Source organism: Hypomesus nipponensis, chromosome 23, assembly GCF_054491055.1.
Source record: "Hypomesus nipponensis isolate SF chromosome 23, ASM5449105v1, whole genome shotgun sequence".
Classification (NCBI taxonomy): domain Eukaryota; kingdom Metazoa; phylum Chordata; class Actinopteri; order Osmeriformes; family Osmeridae; genus Hypomesus; species Hypomesus nipponensis.
The window spans coordinates 15,266,458-15,289,922 of record NC_140383.1 but is presented as its reverse complement, the minus strand read 5'-3'; the positions used below and the strand labels follow the sequence as shown (position 1 = coordinate 15,289,922).

The window sequence follows — 23,465 nt, the reverse complement described above, 5'->3', positions numbered from 1 at the left end:
TAATGCGAGCGTGCAGAGCACGCGAACGGGCCTATATAAAACGCTATAAAACGGGTATAAAACGCTGGATGAATAACAACCAAGTAACGCTAGGGTAACGACTGACTAACAATAGCCAAACGCGTGCAACGTTAGTCAAACATTCCACAGCGTTATCCAGCGTTGAAAACTAAATGTTGAAGAACCCTGGTCTCTATGAGAACTTTTGTGCATGTTGAACGTTGACCAGAACGTTATGGTGTGACGAGGCCTTTACTCTACATTGTAAATTGTCAAGAATTACAATTTAAACAAACATCGGGATAGTGACAGAGAACAACCAAGGTACACAGAGACACAGATTGCCAGACAGCCAGACTCACCACTGGACCTTGTTTAATGAAACCAGGAAGCGGATGCCAGGGGGTACAGGTGCCATGTTTGGAGGAGGGAGGGGTTGTGGCTGATGAAGACTGGGTTGAGGGCAGGTGGACTTCACAGAAGGAGTGTCCAGAAGGAGGAGAAGGACTGAGGCCAAAACATCAGGCTCCTCTCAGGAGGTGGTTGGAGTCCATTCCTTGTAGACATGGCCACACATGCATGTGTATGAACCAAATCATGTTGCCTCCATATTCTGTAATGTAAATGCGTGGAAATGTGTGTGACTGTGTTCAAGGCAGAGTACATCAGTTCCCTAATCCCACATAAGCATCGAGAAAGATTTTTTGAGAAAGATTTTCATTTGTCCAATGTACATACAGAAATCCTAGCTTAAGGAGATCACAAGTCTAGCTTGTGACAAGTCAGAGCCATAGATGAAAACTGTAGCTGTATTATGCAGGAATAAAGAGCATGGTTGAGGAAGCTACTGAAAATGTAGATGTTATCAACCATTTTATATTTAATTTAAAACCTTGTCTCTAACTGGACTCTGGCACATTAATGAAGTTTAAGAGATGTTATTTGAACTTTGAGGTAAACTTCTAAGAAGTTTACAGATATTTTACTTAAACTAACATGTAGCTTAAACAGAATGAATGCGTTTGTCATTCGAGAACACGATCATCCTGCTCACTCCATGTCTTTTCCAACAAAAATAAACATACATAAGACAACCCCAGCAGCAAAATAACACCGCCTACGTGGAATGGTTGAACACTCAAGGAGAGTGACAAGGAGATGGACTCAGCCAAGAAGTTAACACTTTTACCACTGCAAGTATAAAGCAATTAGGTTTCTATCACAATTGTATTGACTGCCTTAAAAAAATAGATTACCTACGTCAGGACGTGGCTGATTAGCTTATCGGTGATCTATAGTTATGATTTTTTACGAAAATACATGATTTACTGACATTTGTAGTTTATTGACAAGCGCGTAATATGATCCTAGCATTAATGGAGATATAACGCTAGGTTACTATTTGTTAGGCGGAACCATTGTCTTCAATATCTTAACTGGCTGCGTACTCTAGTTACAGTACATCGTTAGCCTCATTAACACGATCATCCTTGTTCAAACGAAACTATCTGAACGTTTCAATTGGAAATTACCACGTCCATTCCCTCATAGTTATATAGATGCATACTCTGCCACACTTACTTGTTCTTAAAACTGTAGAATCTTGAAAACAGCTGTCCTGAATATTTCTGAAACTCGAGCAGCTATCACTTCCTTGTTCTGAGAACGCTCCTCTGATCTGTCATCAGACACACAGCCGCAGCGGTCGCGCAACGTTCATTCCTCTCGTTGCTTTCGTGACGTCAGAGCAGGACATTAAAAATCTTAATGATCCTAGGTGAAAATGTATTTTGAAAGATGCTCTAAATTACACGCGAGAACTAACTTGCTACCTCACGAACAAGGAAAACATTTATGTTGCCTGTCGTCAATAAACTGAGACATGTTGTAAATGGAGACAGTGCTGTAGCATTTAACGAGACATGTGAGCCACATGTTTTAATAGATCTTAGTAGTTAACGCTAGATGGTTGTTTAAAATATTTATTTTGTAGGCTATGCAACTACTAATTTCTAAACGTTGTAAAATAAATATTTCGCTGGTGATTGGGTGTAGAGTAATAACTACTCTATTGTCATGACAACCGTAAACGAATTTCAGGCGTGACTGATCCTAGACTGGCTCAGCTTCAGAGTAAACATTTCCTTTAGAGGCTAATCTATCCATATAAACTACCATGTCAGATGTGGGTTCTGAGGATTTTGAGGATGATCAAGGTTACCTTGGAGTGAGTGAAAATATGATTTAGTCATCATCTCTTGGCTAGGATAGCAAAACAGTTACTGCATAGCTACTAGTAGCTCTACAGTAGTACTAGTACTTGAGCTACAGTTCAGTTCCGTTGTTGATGGTAGACTAGGCTACTGTAATTGTACAGTAAAATACGCAAAAACAGACTCGCTAGTTTAGCTGCATTTAAGTCAAGACGATGATGACCCTTTTACACTAGTAGTACTAAAATAACTATTGCTAATAAATAACTACACTAAGTAGCTAACAAAGCTGATGGCTGTACTGTTGTAAGAACGTATTTCATTTATTGACACAGGAGTATGAAGGTGACCGGAATGAAGCTGGAGAGAGGCATGGGGTCGGGAAAGCAGTGTTGCCAAACGGAGACACTTACCAGGGAATGTATGAACATGGAAAAAGATGTGGACAGGTAGGATGCCATTCTCACCTGGCTGTTCCTCTCAAGAAAGCTGCGTTTTACCCTCTCTAATTTACAGTGAGACGTCGGACACGATGAACGTAGTCTTACAGCTATGCTAGCCTAATAAGCAGAAATGCCTTACAGTGGATGTAATTGAAACAAAAACAATGTGTACATCTTAGCTAATAGAGGGTTTTCACGACGCGTCATCAGACCGGAAGTCGCCATATTGGAGGCACTCCGCATCGTAACAAAGCACAGGCACTTAAGTATATACCGAACGTCGTCAAGGAAAATTGTTAATCATTACCGTGTTTCGGTTTGTACCAATAGGACAAATCGAGAAAATCATTTGGAATATTATCGACTTCCAAAAGTTATTAAAAACCAGGGAGAGGAATGCCAGAGATTATCAAAGGAAAGGAGGCGCTTGTGGTTGGCAAAGCTCAACCAAGATCTATGAGGGAAAAACACGATTGAGAGTCACTTGGCTACACCTTGAGTATGGCAATGATATCATACAGTTAAGGTTAGGTTGGTTAAAGACGTTATTGCATTACTTACTTTGGCCTTCACAAAACAACGGTCGTTGATAACTTGGTACTGCGTCTCCCTCACCAATCCACACACATCTGGTTATAGGCCTCCAAACCGTTGTAGGATTTAAGGTCTTCCGCTGTGTATGTGCTCGGCGAGAAAAACAGGTAGTTGACCAAATTGGGATATGCAACTGAAGGAAGAATCACCGGGTGGACACAGATCCAAGAAGAGGGAGCTAACTCATAGGGATCTGCACAGCCAATAAATCGTAATTTCTCAAAATATCGCGCCTTTTCTTGTGGTCCAAGTCCTTCCCAATATGCCTTTGCATCTTGGACGCATTTTGATTAGTGATGTTACGCTCGATACTGTGCTCACTAAGTGGTATCGACCATTCGAAACAATTGGTACTGACACAAACTTGTCAAGAGTGGCTTCAAATGGGCAAAAACCACGTGATCACCTGTCGAAGTGACGTTCGAAGCTTCAGACGTCACACGAGCAGCTGAGACAAACAGCGTTTTATTCAAACGCTTAAAAATACATCAGAAATCACTAATGTTCGTAGGTTATAGAGAGGAGACATAGGCCTATTTACGGACTCTATTGAATACATTAATTGACAGAGCCAGAGATACAGATAGATTGCCAGAGAGATATAGACAGAGATAGATACGGATGTGAGATAGTAGGTGTACACAAGCACATAGCCTATATCTTTCTCTAGTTTACCAGCCTTCAATTGTGGCCATCCCTTTCCCGGTTGCAAAAGTATGTTCCAAAACCTTAACCGCTAGCCTACATTATCATATAATAATGTATTCATTTAGCATACTTCCACTAAAACATGATGCCCGGATGTGTTCTCACAATGTCTGAATGAGGGGCAGCGCTCTTACCACTAGGCCATACTCAGATGGGCAATTTTTGTAATTAATATTATAAGAACCTAAAAATAAATGTTATGAACGTAAAGTAGTAAAGACCTTGTTTATAATACAAAAATACATGTTAACATATTTTTGACACTTGCAAATCGGAACATTTGTCACATAACCTTTATTTATCAAGTTGTCAATAGGTGCGTTCGACATGGACTGCGGTGCGGCTGCATGAAACGACCGACAAGAGTAGCCGCTTGCAGTCGGGGAGGAGTTGAAAACGGCTCTGTGAAGTTGGACATTGCAGATTCTCGTGGTTCGCTGCGTTGATGTCAGTCATGGCCGATCAAGCGCTGTTTGCTTACTTTACTTTATTGGTGGCCAAGCCGCGAAGCCACTTAAGTGTTTCTACCTTTTTGGTGGCCAAGCCACAAAGCAGCGAAGCCACTTAAGTGTTTCTACCTTTTCTTATTATTGGTGTCCAAGCCGCGAAGGGGCGAAGCCACTTAAGTGTTTCTACCTTTTCTTTTTATTATAAGGGGCCAAGCATCGAAGCTGCGAGGCACCTATTGTAATTGGTAGTATTATTAGGGGCCAAGCAGCGAAGCTGCGAGGCACCTATTGTAATTAGGGTTCCTCCGGTAGGAGGGAACCCTATTGTTATTAGGGTTCCTCTGGTAGTTATTGATGGTATTATTGGGTGTGCTTTGCCTTCAGCAGGGGCACAGCCATTGTATTCTCACATATATATTATTTATTTATTTTCCCACCCCTAAAACATTGTCAATATTTGGACAACATAGACAACCAAGGTGTCAAAAGTTTCGTCTTGGTAGCGAGAGTTTACGTTCCGTTACACAGTTTAGGAGGTTACAACGTTTTTGTGGCGTCAAAGTGCCTTTAATCGACGAAGGGTAATCTCTGCTAGCTACGTCACCACGTCAACACACGTTAGCAACAACGCATGGATACAACGTGATAGAGACGTTCTAGCACGGAAATTGGAGCTTGGATTACGAGTGAAAAATACCACCCCCAAAATATCCCAACCATTTGGCTTTGTTGAGAAAGCGATTTCGAGTGGAACTGCAATCTCGGATGTTTGATTTAGGTTGTCAAAGTCTTTGTAATTTGAGCGAGTGCGGGTCGCCCGTGAGACCGCCTAGTCTTTTAGGCGGCAGCCATGCTAGAAAGCATCATGTAGTATTTTCGTAGCTAATTTTATAGAAAGAGGGACATTTTATGACGATATGACTTGTGAAGACAGCCAGGTTGGGAGATTTTAATATAGGCTGCTGTAAAAACTTTGATTTGTTTGCTACGTGAGAGCACCGTCAGCCTCCATTGACGATTGCGGCAGCAAACAGACAACAGTGTTGTCGATCTGCGTCTGATGAGTATTTTCTTAATTTCGTACCAGGGTCAATTCTACATCCAAATGGAGAGCAGTGTTTTAAAGATACGGCGATTGTGAAGACAGCCAGCGGGTCAGCATATTTTTGTTATTTGTGTAAAACTTGGAATTTGAGTGAGACCGCGTCTTGTTTTGACGTTAGCCTCTGAGTCACAGACTCGGCTCGCCCACTGGCAGTGTGTAGTAGTAGGTTACACGGCTGTTCTTAATGCTGTAGAATGCTCCATTCACTTGAATGGGGCTTCCCAACGTTCTGCGGTGAACAATTTTCTCATATTTGACCGTTGCTATGCATATTTGACCGCTGTCAAGGGAAGTGGCCTTTTTGCTTCGGATTCACGTCTTTCGTAGCACTCTGCAAGTAGTCCAGTAACTTTTCAACCCCAGCGTACTCAGTGTTGCTTAGCGACGTCAGCTGATTTGAAGCCTAAATAATGTTCAAAGTCTATGAAGTTCAACGTCTTTGGCGAACTATTTCTCTGCTGATCAACAATACGAATGGTAACAAATACATTGTAAAAAGACAGTGTTTTAAGTTATTTTTTGGGGCAAGTAGCCATGTAATAAGCGGGATAATTTATAGAACGCCGATCATTATCGGGGAAATAAGCCCCTTCAGGGTGAAACTAAACCCCTCCGTTTTGTGCTGCTCGCCCTGTCGGGTCTATATCCCTTACAAAAGAAACGTTCTAATTTCCTGCGCTTTCAAACAATCAGTGGTGTGGATAGCTTGCCTCTAGCAAACTGCTTTTGAATTAGCCATGTCCCCCTAAATTAATATCAAACTTATTTACGTTTTGGGGGGGCTTATTTTATGTTAGCAGACGGTACTATTTGAATCGCAATTCCATCTGAAATACTGCCAGTGACAACGTTGTTACAGTAGCTTGTTTCAAAAGGGGTTCCTTGTTTCAACCGCTGTTCTGAATGAATTATGCAATATGAGTACTAAATATGAGTAGGCTAAATGCTTGATTGAAATATAAAATATCACAAGAAGGGAAAACGGACCCACCTGCAAAAGAAGCAAGCAAGCACACCCTACAATTTCTCCAGAAATTGTACCCTCTCTAGTTATTAGGAGCCAAGCAGCGAAGCTGCGAGGCACCTATTGTTATTAGGGGCCAAGCAGCGAAGCTGCGAGGCACCTATTGTAATTGTTAGTTTTTCTATTATCAGGGGCCAAGCAGCGAAGCTGCGAGGCACCTATTGTAATTGTTAGTTTTTCTATTATTAGGGGCCAAGCAGCGAAGCTGCGAGGCACCTATTGTTATTGTTAGTTTTATTATTAGGATTCCTCCGTAAGGAGGAAACCTATTGTTATTGTTAGTTTTATTAGGATTCCTCCGTAAGGAGGAAACCTATTGTTATTGTTAGTTTTATTAGGATTCCTCCGTAAGGAGGAAACCTATTGTTATTGGTGGTTTTATTATTTGTAATTCTTGTACCATGGGAGTCAATGGCAGCCCCTAGACCCCATCGACAACTTTTTGTGAAATTTGGCACACTCATTAAGGACAGTTTCTTCTATACCTACACCAAGTTTCATGTCTCCCATTAGACCACTCTAGCGCCACCAATGGGTCAAAGTTGGACTTGTGTTTACACACGCAACTTTTGAACCGTATGACTCATTTTCAAAAATAAGGTACCATTGGATTCCCTGGATCAAGCCGAGTTCAACGCACACCATGGCGTTATTTCCGGTTATATAGATTTCCCGCCATTTCCGGTTTTATCAAAAACCTTTGAAAGCCTACTCCTCCTACAATGTTTGTCATATATTCTTCAAAATCACCAGAGATGATCTTCAAACCAAGCCTCACAAAAGTTATCAAAGGAATTCTGATCCTCATAACCGTCTGTCCGGTACAGCCAATCAAATTCATCAGAAAAGCCGCCAAACAGGATGTGAAGTCATGTCTCAGCAAATCTTTGAGATATCAACACTAAACTTGGTAGATCGGAGGAAGACACTACAACATATTACCATGTGCAAAGGCAAATTCATATCTCTAAAAATGATTGATATAAATCAAATTGAACTTATCGCTAACGCTAAAATAATGCTTTGCACATCAGCCAGTCAAAAACTGATACTCTGATTCAATCACAAGTTCATATGAAGACTCTTGAGAATGTTCATAACACAAATCTGTGAAAAAGTTGACTGTAAGATGAAAGGTCGATTTTTGGTGAATATTTGAAACATGCTTGCTTGGCTAATTTCTAGGCAAATTTCCAATGAATGTCTCCCCTGCTCCTCCCCGCGCGTGCTCCAAAATCTCACACACACTCAGCCTTCCCTTGACACACGCGCGGCCAAGACGCACACGCAACATTTCAGGAGAGTGTGGGCTGACCAAGCCCCCACTCATTCCTTGGTCTTTAGCAAAGGCCCATGTGGCTCTTGATGGTATTGCATTTCCGATTTTGTATGCAATGGTAAAAAGGTCTCAAATCCTGAAACATTGATAGTATAGACCAAGAGTAAATACCACACCTCAAATGGCCCACCATTACCCATAGGTGGCGCTATAGGCCACGCCCAAAAGCACAAAGATACAAGGCTTTCTGGAATGGATAGGTTCACCAAGCCCCCTCCCTTCACGTATTGGCTTGAAAAAAGGCCCATGTGGATCTTGATGGTATTGCATTTCCGATTTTGTATGCAATGGTAAAAAGGTCTCAAAATCCTGAAACATAGATAGTATAGGCAAAGAAACAGTTTAACAAAAAGCCCATGTGGATCTTGTTGGTATTGCTTTTCCGATTTTGTATACAATGGTAAAAAGTTATAAAAATCCTGAAACATTGATAGTATAGACCAAGAGTAACTACCACACCACAAATGGCCCACTATTACCCATAGGTCTTCCCTTGACACACGCGCGGGCTTGGCAAGACGCACACGCAACATTTCAGGAGAGTGTGGGCTTACCAAGCCCCCACTCATTCCTTGGTCTTTTGCAAAGGCCTTGTGGATCTTGATGGTATTGCATTTCAGATTTTGTTTGCCATGGTAAAAAGTTCTCCAAATCCTGAAACATTGATAGTAAAGGCCAACAGTAACAACAACACTTTAACAAAAGCCCATGTGGATCTTGTTGGTATATTTTTCCGATTTTGTATGCAATGGTAAAAAGTTAAAAACATCCTGAAACATTGATAGTATAGGCCAAGAGTAACTACCACACCACAAATGGCCCACCATTACCAATAGGTGTCGCTACAGGCCACGCCTTAAAGCACAAAGCACTTCACTTCTTGTGAAGATTAAAGCACTTCACTTCTTGGCTTGAAATAAAGGCCCTTGTGGATCTTGATGTTATTGCATTTCAGATTTGGTATCCCATTGGAAATTCTGCAGCATTGATTTTTCTATACAGTTACAATTTGTCAAGAATATACATTTTTCAATGGTTCGCAATGCTTTACATGTAAGCCAGTCAAACAAGTTCATATGAAGACTCTTGAGAATGTTTAGTACACAAATCTGAGAAAAAGTTGACTCTAAGATGAAAGGTCGATTTTTGGTGAATCTTTGAAACATGCATGCTTGGCTAATTTCTAGGGAAATTTACAATGAAATGTGTCCCCTGCTCCTCCCAGCGCATGCTCCAAATTCTCACACACTCATTCTTCCCTTGACACGCGCGGGCTTGGCAAGACATACACGCAACATATCAGGACTGTGTGGGCTGACCAAGCCCCAACTCATTCCTTGAATATCAGCATAGGCCCTTGAGGACCTTGGTGTCATTGCATTTCCTACTTTGTATGCAATAGTAAAAAGGTCTCCAAATCCTGACACATTGACAGTACAGGCCAAGAGTAACTACCACACTTTACCCAAAGCCCATGTGGATCCTGTTGGTATTGCATTTTCGATTTTATATGCAGTGGTAAAAAGTTTTTAAAATCCTGAAACATTAATAGTATAGGCCAAGAGTAACTACCACACCACAAATGGCCCACCATTACCCATAGGTGGCGCAACAGGCCACGCCTTAATGCATAAAGATACAAGGCTTTCTGGAATGGATAAGCTCACCAAGCCCCCTTCCTTCACTTACTGGCTTGAAATAAAGGCCCTTGTGGATCTTGATGGTATTGCATTTCAGATTTGGTATGCCATTGGTAATTCTGCAGCATACATTCTTCTATACAGTTACAATTTGTCAAGAATAAACATTGTTCAATGGTTTGCAGTGTTTGGAGGAATCCGCCATTACTGCTTGCAGTTATATTTCTTTTTATTTTTATTCTTGTACCATGGAAGTCAATGGCAGCCCCTAGAACCCTTCGATAACTTTTTGTGAAATGTGATTTTTGATCAATTATTAGGGGCCAAGCAGCGAAGCTGCGAGGCACCTATTGTTATTGTTAGTTGTATTATTATTAGGATTCCTCCGTAAGGAGGAAACCTATTGTTATTGGTGGTTTTATTATTTGTAATTCTTGTACCATGGGAGTCAATGGCAGCCCCTAGACCCCATCGACAACTTTTTGTGAAATTTGGCACACTCATTAAGGACAGTTTCTTCTATACCTACACCAAGTTTCATGTCTCCCATTAGACCACTCTAGCGCCACCAATGGGTCAAAGTTGGACTTGTGTTTACACACGCAACTTTTGAACCGTATGACTCATTTTCAAAAATGAGGTACCATTGGATTCCCTGGATCAAGCCGAGTTCAACGCACACCATGGCGTTAATTTCCGGTTATATAGATTTCCCGCCATTTCCGGTTTTATCAAAAACCTTTGAAAGCCTACTCCTCCTACAATTTTTGTCATATCTTCTTCAAAATCACCAGAGATGATCTTCAGACCAAGCCTCACAAAAGTTATCAAAGGAATTTTGATCCTCATAACCGTCTGTCCGGTACAGCCAATCAAATTCATCAGAAAAGCCGCCAAACAGGATGTGAAGTCATGTCTCAGCAAATCTTTGAGATATCAACACTAAACTTGGTAGATCGGAGGAAGACACTACAACATGTTACCATGTGCAAAGGCAAATTCATATCTCAAAAAATGATTGATATAAAGCAAATTGAACTTATCGCTAACGCTAAAATTATGCTTTACACATCAGCCATTCAAAAACTGATACTCTGATTCAATCACAAGTTCATATGAAAACCCTTGAGAATGTTCATAACACAAATCTGTGAAAAAGTTGACTGTAAGATGAAAGGTCGATTTTTGGTGAATATTTGAAACATGCTTGCTTGGCTAATTTCTAGGCAAATTTCCAATGAATGTCTCCCTTGCTCCTCCCCGCGCGTGCTCCAAAATCTCACACACACTCAGCCTTCCCTTGACACACGCGCGGCCAAGACGCACACGCAACATTTCAGGAGAGTGTGGGCTGACCAAGCCCCCACTCATTCCTTGGTCTTTAGCAAAGGCCCATGTGGCTCTTGATGGTATTGCATTTCCGATTTTGTATGCAATGGTAAAAAGGTCTCAAATCCTGAAACATTGATAGTGTAGGCCGAGAAACACTTTAACAAAAGCCCATGTGGATCTTGTTGGTATTGCATTTCCGATTTTGTATGCAATGGTAAAAAGTTATAAAAATCCTGAAACATTGATAGTATAGACCAAGAGTAACTACCACACCACAAATGGCCCACCATTACCCATAGGTGGCGCTACAGGCCACGCCAAAAAGCACAAATATACAAGGCTTTCTGGAATGGATAGGCTCACCAAGCCCCCTCCCTTCACTTATTGGCTTGAAAAAAAGGCCCATGTGGCTCTTGATGGTATTGCATTTCCGATTTTGTATGCAATGGTAAAAAGGTCTCAAAATCCTGAAACATAGATAGTATAGGCAAAGAAACACTTTAACAAAAAGCCCATGTGGATCTTGTTGGTATTGCTTTTCCGATTTTGTATACAATGGTAAAAAGTTATAAAAATCCTGAAACATTGATAGTATAGACCAAGAGTAACTACCACACCACAAATGGCCCACTATTACCCATAGGTCTTCCCTTGACACACGCGCGGGCTTGGCAAGACGCACACGCAACATTTCAGGAGAGTGTTCCTTGGTCTTTTGCAAAGGCCATGTGGATCTTGATGGTATTGCATTTCAGATTTTGTTTGCCATGGTAAAAAGTTCTCCAAATCCTGAAACATTGATAGTAAAGGCCAAGAGTAACAACAACACTTTAACAAAAGCCCATGTGGATCTTGTTGGCATTGCATTTCCGATTTTGTATGCAATGGTAAAAAGTTAAAAACATCCTGAAACATTGATAGTATAGGCCAAGAGTAACTACCACACCACAAATGGCCCACCATTACCAATAGGTGTCGCTACAGGCCACGCCCTAAAGCACAAAGCACTTCACTTCTTGTGAAGATTAAAGCGCTTCACTTCTTGGCTTGAAATAAAGGCCCTTGTGGATCTTGATGTTATTGCATTTCAGATTTGGTATCCCATTGGAAATTCTGCAGCATTGATTTTTCTATACAGTTACAATTTGTCAAGAATATACATTTTTCAATGGTTCGCAATGCTTTACACGTAAGCCAGTCAAACAAGTTCATATGAAGACTCTTGAGAATGTTTAGTACACAAATCTGAGAAAAAGTTGACTCTAAGATGAAAGGTCGATTTTTGGTGAATCTTTGAAACATGCATGCTTGGCTAATTTCTAGGGAAATTTACAATGAAATGTGTCCCCTGCTCCTCCCCGCGCATGCTCCAAATTCTCAGACACTCATTCTTCCCTTGACACGCGCGGGCTTGGCAAGACACACACGCAACATATCAGGACTGTGTGGGCTGACCAAGCCCCCACTCATTCCTTGAATATCAGCATAGGCCCTTGAGGACCTTGGTGTCATTGCATTTCCTACTTTGTATGCAATAGTAAAAAGGTCTCCAAATCCTGACACATTGACAGTACAGGCCAAGAGTAACTACCACACTTTACCCAAAGCCCATGTGGATCCTGTTGGTATTGCATTTCCGATTTTATATGCAATGGTAAAAAGTTTTTAAAATCCTGAAACATTAATAGTATAGACCAAGAGTAACTACCACACCACAAATGGCCCACCATTACCCATAAGTGGCGCTACAGGCCACGCCTTAATGCATAAAGATACAAGGCTTTCTGGAATGGATAAGCTCACCAAGCCCCCTTCCTTCACTTACTGGCTTGAAATAAAGGCCCTTGTGGATCTTGATGGTATTGCATTTCAGATTTGGTATGCCATTGGTAATTCTGCAGCATACATTTTTCTATACAGTTACAATTTGTCAAAAATAAACATTTTTCAATGGTTCGCAGTGTTTGGAGGAATCCGCCATTACTGCTTGCAGTTATATTTAGGGGCCAAGCAGCGAAGCTGCGAGGCACCTATTGTAATTGGTAGTATTATTATTATTATTATTATTATTATTATTATTCTTAAGACTGGGTGTCTATGGCAGGCCCTAGAAGCGCTTGGTCGAAAGTTGTGAAATTTGGCACACTCATTAGGGACAGTCCCCCGGTCCAAGTCACAAAGTTTCATGTCCCATACTTTGGCACTCTAGCGCCACCAACGGGTCAAAGTTGGAGTTGTGTTTACACACGCAACTTTTGAACCGTATGTCCCATTTTCAAAAATGAGGTACCATTGGATTCCCTGGATCAAGCCGAGTGCAATGCACACCATGGCGTCAATTTCCGGTTATATAGATTTTCCGCTATTTCCGGTTTTATCAAAAACCTTTAAAAGCCTACTCCTCCTACAAATTTTGTCAAATCTTCTTCAAAATTACCAGATATGATCTTCAGACCAAGCCTCACAAAAGTTATCGAAGGATATTTGATTTTCAAAACCGTTTGTCCGGTACAGCCAATCAAATTCTGCAGATAAGCCGCTAAACAGGAAGTGAAGCGATATCTCAGCAGTTCTTTGAGGCAGTGACACCAAAGTTGGTACGCTTACTCTGAACTTTATTCTAAGGATGTCCTCCAAAAATGGTGTCATGTGACTAAAAGGGGGCGTGGCCGGAAGCATAAACGTGTTTTGGCTAATAACTGTTGAAGTATTTACCTTAATAAAGTAATTTCTTTGTCTCTTGATGTCTTGTGAGATATCAAGCTTGACCATCGATAATATTTCATAACAACCGAATTGACGCGGCCGCCATTTTGGATTTCATGGAAAAGTGTAAAAACCTTTTACACGCCCCAAATTTTGTCCAATGTTTACTAAATTTGGCACAGATGATCTTCAGACCAAGCTTCACAAAGGTGTCTGATGGATTTTCAAATTTTCGAAACCGTTTGTTCGGTAGAGCCGATCAAAGGCGGCGGCGAAGCCACAAAAGACACGTTAGAGCGTAACTCAGCAACCATTTTAGCGATTGTCACCGAACTTGGGTTCCATCGTTCCCAAGAGGAGCAGAGGAGGCTTGTGGTGTTACACCGGAAAAAAAACACTTTAAACACTCAGTACTTTGGAACGCAAACAGATATTTCAACCAAACTTGGTGTGTTGCATGAGTGCAACAGGTTATTGTGACTTAATTGTTGCGCAAGTGCTATGGAGGCCATGTCCTGCTCTGGACTGCTTGGCCCCTCCATTGCTGCTTGCAGCTATATTTATTATTATTATTATTCTTCCGCCATGGGTGTCTATGGCAGCCCCCATAAGCGCTTGGTCGAAAGTTTTGAAATTTGGCACACTCATTGGGGACAGTCCCCTGGTCCAATTCACAAAGTTTCATGTCCCATGCTTTGGCACTCTAGCTCTCTCCGCTATTTCCGGTTTTATCAAAAACCTTTGAAAGCCTACTTCTCCTACAATTCTTGTCGAATCTTCTTCAAAATTGCCACAGATGATCTTCAGACCTAGCCTCACAAAAGTTATCGAAGGATATTTGATTTACCAAACAGTTTGTCCAGTACAGCCAATCAAATTCTGCAGAAAAGCCGCCAAACAGGAAGTGAAGCCATATCTCAGCAGTTCTTTGAGGCAGTGACACCAAAGTTGGTAGGCCTACTCGGAACTTTATTCTAAGGATGTCCTCCAAAAATGGTGTCATGTGACTAAAAGGGGGCGTGGCTGGAAGCATAAACGTGTTTTGGCTAATAACTATGGAAGTGTTTACCTTAATAAAGTAATTTCTTTGTCTCTTGATGTCTTGTGAGATATCAAGCCTGGCCATTGATAATATTTCATAATAACCGAATTGACGCGGCCGCCATTTTGGATTTCATGGAAAAGTGTAAAAACCTTTTGCACGCCCCAAATTTTGTCCAATGTTGACTAAATTTGGCACAGATGATCTTCAGACCAAGCTTCACAAAGGTGTTGCATGGATTTTCCATTTTCAAAACCGTTTGTTCGTTAGAGCTGATCAAAGGCGGCAGCGAAGCTGCAAAAGACACGTGAGAGCATAACTCAGCAAAAATGTGTCTGATCATCACCAAACTTCGGTTCCTTCGTTCCCATGAGGAGCAGAGGAGGCCTGTGGTGTTATACCAGAAAAAAATAAAAATTTGAACACTCAGTACTCTTGAACTCAAACAGATATTTCAACCAAACTTGGTGTGTTGCATGAGTGCAACAGGTTGCTGTGACTTCATTGTTGCGCATGTGCTATGGAGGCCTTGTTCTGCTCTGGACTGCTTGGCCCCTCCATTGCTGCTTGCAGCTATATTTAGGATTCCTCCGTAAGGAGGAAACCTATTGTTATTGTTAGTTTTATTCTTTTTTTTATTTTATTCTAGTGCCATGGGAGTCAATGACAGCCCCTAGACCCCTTCGACAACTTTTTGTAAAATTTGGCACACTCATTAAGGACAGTTACTTCTATACTTACACCAAGTTTCATGTCTCCCATTAGACCACTCTAGCGCCACCAATGGGTCAAAGTTGGACTTGTGTTTACACATGCAACTTTTGAACCGTATGACCGATTTTCAAAAATGAGGTACCATTGGATTCCCTGGATCAAGCCGAGTGCATGGCACACCATGGCATCAATTTCCGGTTATATAGATTTTCCGCTATTTCCGGTTTTATCAAAAACCTTTAAAAGCCTACTCCTCCTACAAATTTTGTCAAATCTTCTTCAAAATTCCCAGACATGATCTTCAGACCAAGCTTCACAAAAGTTATCGAAGGATATTTAATTTTCAAAACCGTTTGTCCGGTACAGCCAATCAAATTCTGCAGAAAAGCTGCCAAACAGGAAGTAAAGTCATATCTCAGCAGTTCTTTGAGGCAGTGACACCAAAGGTGGTACGCCTACTCGGAACTTTATTCTAAGGATGTCCTCCAAAAATTGTGTCATGTGACTAAAAGGGGGCGTGGCCGGAAGCATAAACGTGTTTTGGCTAATAACTGTTGAAGTGTTTACCTTAATGAAGTAATTTCTTTGTCTGTTGATGTCTTGTGAGATATCAAGCTTGACCATCGATAATATTTCATAACAACCGAATTGACGCGGCCGCCATTTTGGCGTTGAAAACCTTTTGCACGCCCCAAATGTTGTCCAATGTTTACTAAATTTGGCACAGATGATCTTCAGACCAAGCTTCACAAAGGTGTCGGATGGATTTTCCATTTTCAAAACCATTTGTTCGGTAGAGCTGATTAAAGGCGGCGGCAAAGCCGCCAAAGACACGTGAGAGCATAACTCAGCAAAAATGTGTCCTGTCATCACCAAACCTGGGTTCCATCATTCCCACGAGGGGCAGAGGAGGCCTGTGGTGTTATACCAGTAAAAAAACACTTTGAACACTCAGAACTTTGGAACGCAAACAGATATTTCAACCAAACTTGGTGTGTTGCAATGAGTGCAACAGGTTATTGTGACTTAATTGTTGCGCAAGTGCTATGGAGGCCATGTCCTGCTCTGGACTGCTTGGCCCCTCCATTGCTGCTTGCAGCTATATTTAGGGGCCAAGCAGCGAAGCTGCTTATTAGGATTCCTCCGTAAGGAGGAAACCTATTGTTATTGGTGGTTTTATTATTTGTAATTCTTGTACCATGGGAGTCAATGGCAGCCCCTAGACCCCATCGACAACTTTTTGTGAAATTTGGCACACTCATTAAGGACAGTTTCTTCTATACCTACACCAAGTTTCATGTCTCCCATTAGACCACTCTAGCGCCACCAATGGGTCAAAGTTGGACTTGTGTTTACACACGCAACTTTTGAACCGTATGACTCATTTTCAAAAATGAGGTACCATTGGATTCCCTGGATCAAGCCGAGTTCAACGCACACCATGGCGTTAATTTCCGGTTATATAGATTTCCCGCCATTTCCGGTTTTATCAAAAACCTTTGAAAGCCTACTCCTCCTACAATTTTTGTCATATATTCTTCAAAATCACCAGAGATGATCTTCAAACCAAGCCTCACAAAAGTTATCAAAGGAATTTTGATCCTCATAACCGTCTGTCCGGTACAGCCAATCAAATTCATTAGAAAAGCCGCCAAACAGGATGTGAAGTCATGTCTCAGCAAATCTTTGAGATATCAACACTAAACTTGGTAGATCGGAGGAAGACACTACAACATATTACCATGTGCAAAGGCAAATTCATATCTCTAAAAATGATTGATATAAATCAAATTGAACTTATCGCTAACGCTAAAATAATGCTTTGCACATCAGCCAGTCAAAAACTGATACTCTGATTCAATCACAAGTTCATATGAAGACTCTTGAGAATGTTCATAACACAAATCTGTGAAAAAGTTGACTGTAAGATGAAAGGTCGATTTTTGGTGAATATTTGAAACATGCTTGCTTGGCTAATTTCTAGGCAAATTTCCAATGAATGTCTCCCCTGCTCCTCCCCGCGCGTGCTCCAAAATCTCACACACACTCAGCCTTCCCTTGACACACGCGCGGCCAAGACGCACACGCAACATTTCAGGAGAGTGTGGGCTGACCAAGCCCCCACTCATTCCTTGGTCTTTAGCAAAGGCCCATGTGGCTCTTGATGGTATTGCATTTCCGATTTTGTATGCAATGGTAAAAAGGTCTCAAATCCTGAAACATTGATAGTATAGACCAAGAGTAAATACCACACCTCAAATGGCCCACCATTACCCATAGGTGGCGCTATAGGCCACGCCCTAAAGCACAAAGATACAAGGCTTTCTGGAATGGATAGGTTCACCAAGCCCCCTCCCTTCACGTATTGGCTTGAAAAAAGGCCCATGTGGATCTTGATGGTATTGCATTTCCGATTTTGTATGCAATGGTAAAAAGGTCTCAAAATCCTGAAACATAGATAGTATAGGCAAAGAAACAGTTTAACAAAAAGCCCATGTGGATCTTGTTGGTATTGCTTTTCCGATTTTGTATACAATGGTAAAAAGTTATAAAAATCCTGAAACATTGATAGTATAGACCAAGAGTAACTACCACACCACAAATGGCCCACTATTACCCATAGGTCTTCCCTTGACACACGCGCGGGCTTGGCAAGACGCACACGCAACATTTCAGGAGAGTGTGGGCTTACCAAGCCCCCACTCATTCCTTGGTCTTTTGCAAAGGCCTTGTGGATCTTGATGGTATTGCATTTCAGATTTTGTTTGCCATGGTAAAAAGTTCTCCAAATCCTGAAACATTGATAGTAAAGGCCAACAGTAACAACAACACTTTAACAAAAGCCCATGTGGATCTTGTTGGTATATTTTTCCGATTTTGTATGCAATGGTAAAAAGTTAAAAACATCCTGAAACATTGATAGTATAGGCCAAGAGTAACTACCACACCACAAATGGCCCACCATTACCAATAGGTGTCGCTACAGGCCACGCCTTAAAGCACAAAGCACTTCACTTCTTGTGAAGATTAAAGCACTTCACTTCTTGGCTTGAAATAAAGGCCCTTGTGGATCTTGATGTTATTGCATTTCAGATTTGGTATCCCATTGGAAATTCTGCAGCATTGATTTTTCTATACAGTTACAATTTGTCAAGAATATACATTTTTCAATGGTTCGCAATGCTTTACATGTAAGCCAGTCAAACAAGTTCATATGAAGACTCTTGAGAATGTTTAGTACACAAATCTGAGAAAAAGTTGACTCTAAGATGAAAGGTCGATTTTTGGTGAATCTTTGAAACATGCATGCTTGGCTAATTTCTAGGGAAATTTACAATGAAATGTGTCCCCTGCTCCTCCCCGCGCATGCTCCAAATTCCCACACACTCATTCTTCCCTTGACACGCGCGGGCATGGCAAGACATACACGCAACATATCAGGACTGTGTGGGCTGACCAAGCCCCAACTCATTCCTTGAATATCAGCATAGGCCCTTGAGGACCTTGGTGTCATTGCATTTCCTACTTTGTATGCAATAGTAAAAAGGTCTCCAAATCCTGACACATTGACAGTACAGGCCAAGAGTAACTACCACACTTTACCCAAAGCCCATGTGGATCCTGTTGGTATTGCATTTTCGATTTTATATGCAGTGGTAAAAAGTTTTTAAAATCCTGAAACATTAATAGTATAGGCCAAGAGTAACTACCACACCACAAATGGCCCACCATTACCCATAGGTGGCGCTACAGGCCACGCCTTAATGCATAAAGATACAAGGCTTTCTGGAATGGATAAGCTCACCAAGCCCCCTTCCTTCACTTACTGGCTTGAAATAAAGGCCCTTGTGGATCTTGATGGTATTGCATTTCAGATTTGGTATGCCATTGGTAATTCTGCAGCATACATTCTTCTATACAGTTACAATTTGTCAAGAATAAACATTGTTCAATGGTTTGCAGTGTTTGGAGGAATCCGCCATTACTGCTTGCAGTTATATTTAGGATTCCTCCGTAAGGAGGAAACCTATTGTTATTGGTGGTTTTATTATTTGTAATTCTTGTACCATGGGAGTCAATGGCAGCCCCTTGACCCCATCGACAACTTTTTGTGAAATTTGGCACACTCATTAAGGACAGTTTCTTCTATACCTACACCAAGTTTCATGTCTCCCATTAGACCACTCTAGCGCCACCAATGGGTCAAAGTTGGACTTGTGTTTACACACGCAACTTTAGAACCATATGACTCATTTTCAAAAATGATGTACCATTGGATTCCCTGGATCAAGCCGAGTTCAACGCACACCATGGCGTTAATTTCCGGTTATATAGATTTCCCGCCATTTCCGGTTTTATCAAAAACCTTTGAAAGCCTACTCCTCCTACAATTTTTGTCATATCTTCTTCAAAATCACCAGAGATGATCTTCAGACCAAGCCTCACAAAAGTTATCAAAGGAATTTTGATCCTCATAACCGTCTGTCCGGTACAGCCAATCAAATTAATCAGAAAAGCCGCCAAACAGGATGTGAAGTCATGTCTCAGCAAATCTTTGAGATATCAACACTAAACTTGGTAGATCGGAGGAAGACACTACAACATGTTACCAGGTGCAAAGGCAAATTCATATCTCAAAAAATGATTGATATAAAGCAAATTGAACTTATCGCTAACGCTAAAATAATGCTTTACACATCAGCCAGTCAAAAACTGATACTCTGATTCAATCACAAGTTCATATGTAGACTCTTGAGAATGTTCATAACACAAATCTGTGAAAAAGTTGACTGTAAGATGAAAGGTCGATTTTTGGTGAATATTTGAAACATGCTTGCTTGGCTAATTTCTAGGCAAATTTCCAATGAATGTCTCCCCTGCTCCTCCCCGCGCGTGCTCCAAAATCTCACACACACACTCAGCCTTCCCTTGACACACGCGCGGCCAAGACGCACACGCAACATTTCAGGAGAGTGTGGGCTGACCAAGCCCCCACTCATTCCTTGGTCTTTAGCAAAGGCCCATGTGGCTCTTGATGGTATTGCATTTCCGATTTTGTATGCAATGGTAAAAAGGTCTCAAATCCTGAAACATTGATAGTATAGACCAAGAGTAAATACCACACCTCAAATGGCCCACCATTACCCATAGGTGGCGCTATAGGCCACGCCCAAAAGCACAAAGATACAAGGCTTTCTGGAATGGATAGGTTCACCAAGCCCCCTCCCTTCACGTATTGGCTTGAAAAAAGGCCCATGTGGATCTTGATGGTATTGCATTTCCGATTTTGTATGCAATGGTAAAAAGGTCTAAAAATCCTGAAACATAGATAGTATAGGCAAAGAAACAGTTTAACAAAAAGCCCATGTGGATCTTGTTGGTATTGCTTTTCCGATTTTGTATACAATGGTAAAAAGTTATAAAATCCTGAAACATTGATAGTATAGACCAAGAGTAACTACCACACCACAAATGGCCCACTATTACCCATAGGTCTTCCCTTGACACACGCGCGGGCTTGGCAAGACGCACACGCAACATTTCAGGAGAGTGTGGGCTTACCAAGCCCCCACTCATTCCTTGGTCTTTTGCAAAGGCCTTGTGGATCTTGATGGTATTGCATTTCAGATTTTGTTTGCCATGGTAAAAAGTTCTCCAAATCCTGAAACATTGATAGTAAAGGCCAACAGTAACAACAACACTTTAACAAAAGCCCATGTGGATCTTGTTGGTATATTTTTCCGATTTTGTATGCAATGGTAAAAAGTTAAAAACATCCTGAAACATTGATAGTATAGGCCAAGAGTAACTACCACACCACAAATGGCCCACCATTACCAATAGGTGTCGCTACAGGCCACGCCTTAAAGCACAAAGCACTTCACTTCTTGTGAAGATTAAAGCACTTCACTTCTTGGCTTGAAATAAAGGCCCTTGTGGATCTTGATGTTATTGCATTTCAGATTTGGTATCCCATTGGAAATTCTGCAGCATTGATTTTTCTATACAGTTACAATTTGTCAAGAATATACATTTTTCAATGGTTCGCAATGCTTTACATGTAAGCCAGTCAAACAAGTTCATATGAAGACTCTTGAGAATGTTTAGTACACAAATCTGAGAAAAAGTTGACTCTAAGATGAAAGGTCGATTTTTGGTGAATCTTTGAAACATGCATGCTTGGCTAATTTCTAGGGAAATTTACAATGAAATGTGTCCCCTGCTCCTCCCCGCGCATGCTCCAAATTCTCACACACTCATTCTTCCCTTGACATGCGCGGGCTTGGCAAGACATACACGCAACATATCAGGACTGTGTGGGCTGACCAAGCCCCAACTCATTCCTTGAATATCAGCATAGGCCCTTGAGGACCTTGGTGTCATTGCATTTCCTACTTTGTATGCAATAGTAAAAAGGTCTCCAAATCCTGACACATTGACAGTACAGGCCAAGAGTAACTACCACACTTTACCCAAAGCCCATGTGGATCCTGTTGGTTTTGCATTTTCGATTTTATATGCAGTGGTAAAAAGTTTTTAAAATCCTGAAACATTAATAGTATAGGCCAAGAGTAACTACCACACCACAAATGGCCCACCATTACCCATAGGTGGCGCTACAGGCCACGCCTTAATGCATAAAGATACAAGGCTTTCTGGAATGGATAAGCTCACCAAGCCCCCTTCCTTCACTTACTGGCTTGAAATAAAGGCCCTTGTGGATCTTGATGGTATTGCATTTCAGATTTGGTATGCCATTGGTAATTCTGCAGCATACATTCTTCTATACAGTTACAATTTGTCAAGAATAAACATTGTTCAATGGTTTGCAGTGTTTGGAGGAATCCGCCATTACTGCTTGCAGTTATATTTATTATTAGGATTCCTCCGTAAGGAGGAAACCTATTGTTATTGGTGGTTTTATTATTAGGATTCCTCCGTAAGGAGGAAACCTATTGTTATTGGTGGTTTTATTATTTGTAATTCTTGTACCATGGGAGTCAATGGCAGCCCCTAGACCCCATCGACAACTTTTTGTGAAATTTGGCACACTCATTAAGGACAGTTTCTTCTATACCTACACCAAGTTTCATGTCTCCCATTAGACCACTCTAGCGCCACCAATGGGTCAAAGTTGGACTTGTGTTTACACACGCAACTTTTGAACCGTATGACTCATTTTCAAAAATGAGGTACCATTGGATTCCCTGGATCAAGCCGAGTTCAACGCACACCATGGCGTTAATTTCCGGTTATATAGATTTCCCGCCATTTCCGGTTTTATCAAAAACCTTTGAAAGCCTACTCCTCCTACAATTTTTGTCATATCTTCTTCAAAATCACCAGAGATGATCTTCAGACCAAGCCTCACAAAAGTTATCAAAGGAATTTTGATCCTCATAACCGTCTGTCCGGTACAGCCAATCAAATTCATCAGAAAAGCCGCAAAACAGGATGTGAAGTCATGTCTCAGCAAATCTTTGAGATATCAACACTAAACTTGGTAGATCGGAGGAAGACACTACAACATGTTACCATGTGCAAAGGCAAATTCATATCTCAAAAAATGATTGATATAAAGCAAATTGAACTTATCGCTAACGCTAAAATTATGCTTTACACATCAGCCATTCAAAAACTGATACTCTGATTCAATCACAAGTTCATATGAAAACTCTTGAGAATGTTCATAACACAAATCTGTGAAAAAGTTGACTGTAAGATGAAAGGTCGATTTTTGGTGAATATTTGAAACATGCTTGCTTGGCTAATTTCTAGGCAAATTTCCAATGAATGTCTCCCTTGCTCCTCCCCGCGCGTGCTCCAAAATCTCACACACACTCAGCCTTCCCTTGACACACGCGCGGCCAAGACGCACACGCAACATTTCAGGAGAGTGTGGGCTGACCAAGCCCCCACTCATTCCTTGGTCTTTAGCAAAGGCCCATGTGGCTCTTGAGGGTATTGCATTTCCGATTTTGTATGCAATGGTAAAAAGGTCTCAAATCCTGAAACATTGATAGTGTAGGCCGAGAAACACTTTAACAAAAGCCCATGTGGATCTTGTTGGTATTGCATTTCCGATTTTGTATGCAATGGTAAAAAGTTATAAAAATCCTGAAACATTGATAGTATAGACCAAGAGTAACTACCAC

At 41.2% G+C, this 23,465-nt stretch overlaps 2 protein-coding genes across 6 annotated transcripts in view; one reads left to right on the top strand and one right to left on the bottom strand.

Moving 5' to 3' along the window:
- The window catches only part of slc37a1 (solute carrier family 37 member 1), a 125,884-nt gene extending 124,148 nt beyond the window's left edge, over nucleotides 1-1,736 (bottom strand). For 3 of the 5 annotated variants that reach the window (XM_084688154.1, XM_084688155.1, XM_084688157.1), the window contains exons 1-2: nucleotides 1,582-1,735; nucleotides 363-613 (exon numbers count right to left, since the gene is read on the bottom strand). In XM_084688154.1, coding sequence (XP_084544280.1) covers nucleotides 363-418 — 56 coding nt within the window. In that variant the 5' untranslated portion in view covers nucleotides 419-613; nucleotides 1,582-1,735. Of the gene's footprint in view, nucleotides 1-362; nucleotides 614-1,581 lie in introns of all 5 variants that reach the window. The other 2 variants (XR_014741553.1, XM_084688156.1) reach the window with 2 other exon arrangements.
- A 291-nt stretch (nucleotides 1,737-2,027) lies between these two features.
- The window catches only part of rsph1 (radial spoke head component 1), a 53,301-nt gene continuing 31,863 nt past the window's right edge, over nucleotides 2,028-23,465 (top strand). Inside the window, exons 1-2 of the mRNA XM_084688158.1 lie at nucleotides 2,028-2,227; nucleotides 2,549-2,662. Coding sequence (XP_084544284.1) covers nucleotides 2,177-2,227; nucleotides 2,549-2,662 — 165 coding nt within the window. The 5' untranslated portion in view covers nucleotides 2,028-2,176. The remainder of the gene's footprint in view (nucleotides 2,228-2,548; nucleotides 2,663-23,465) is intronic.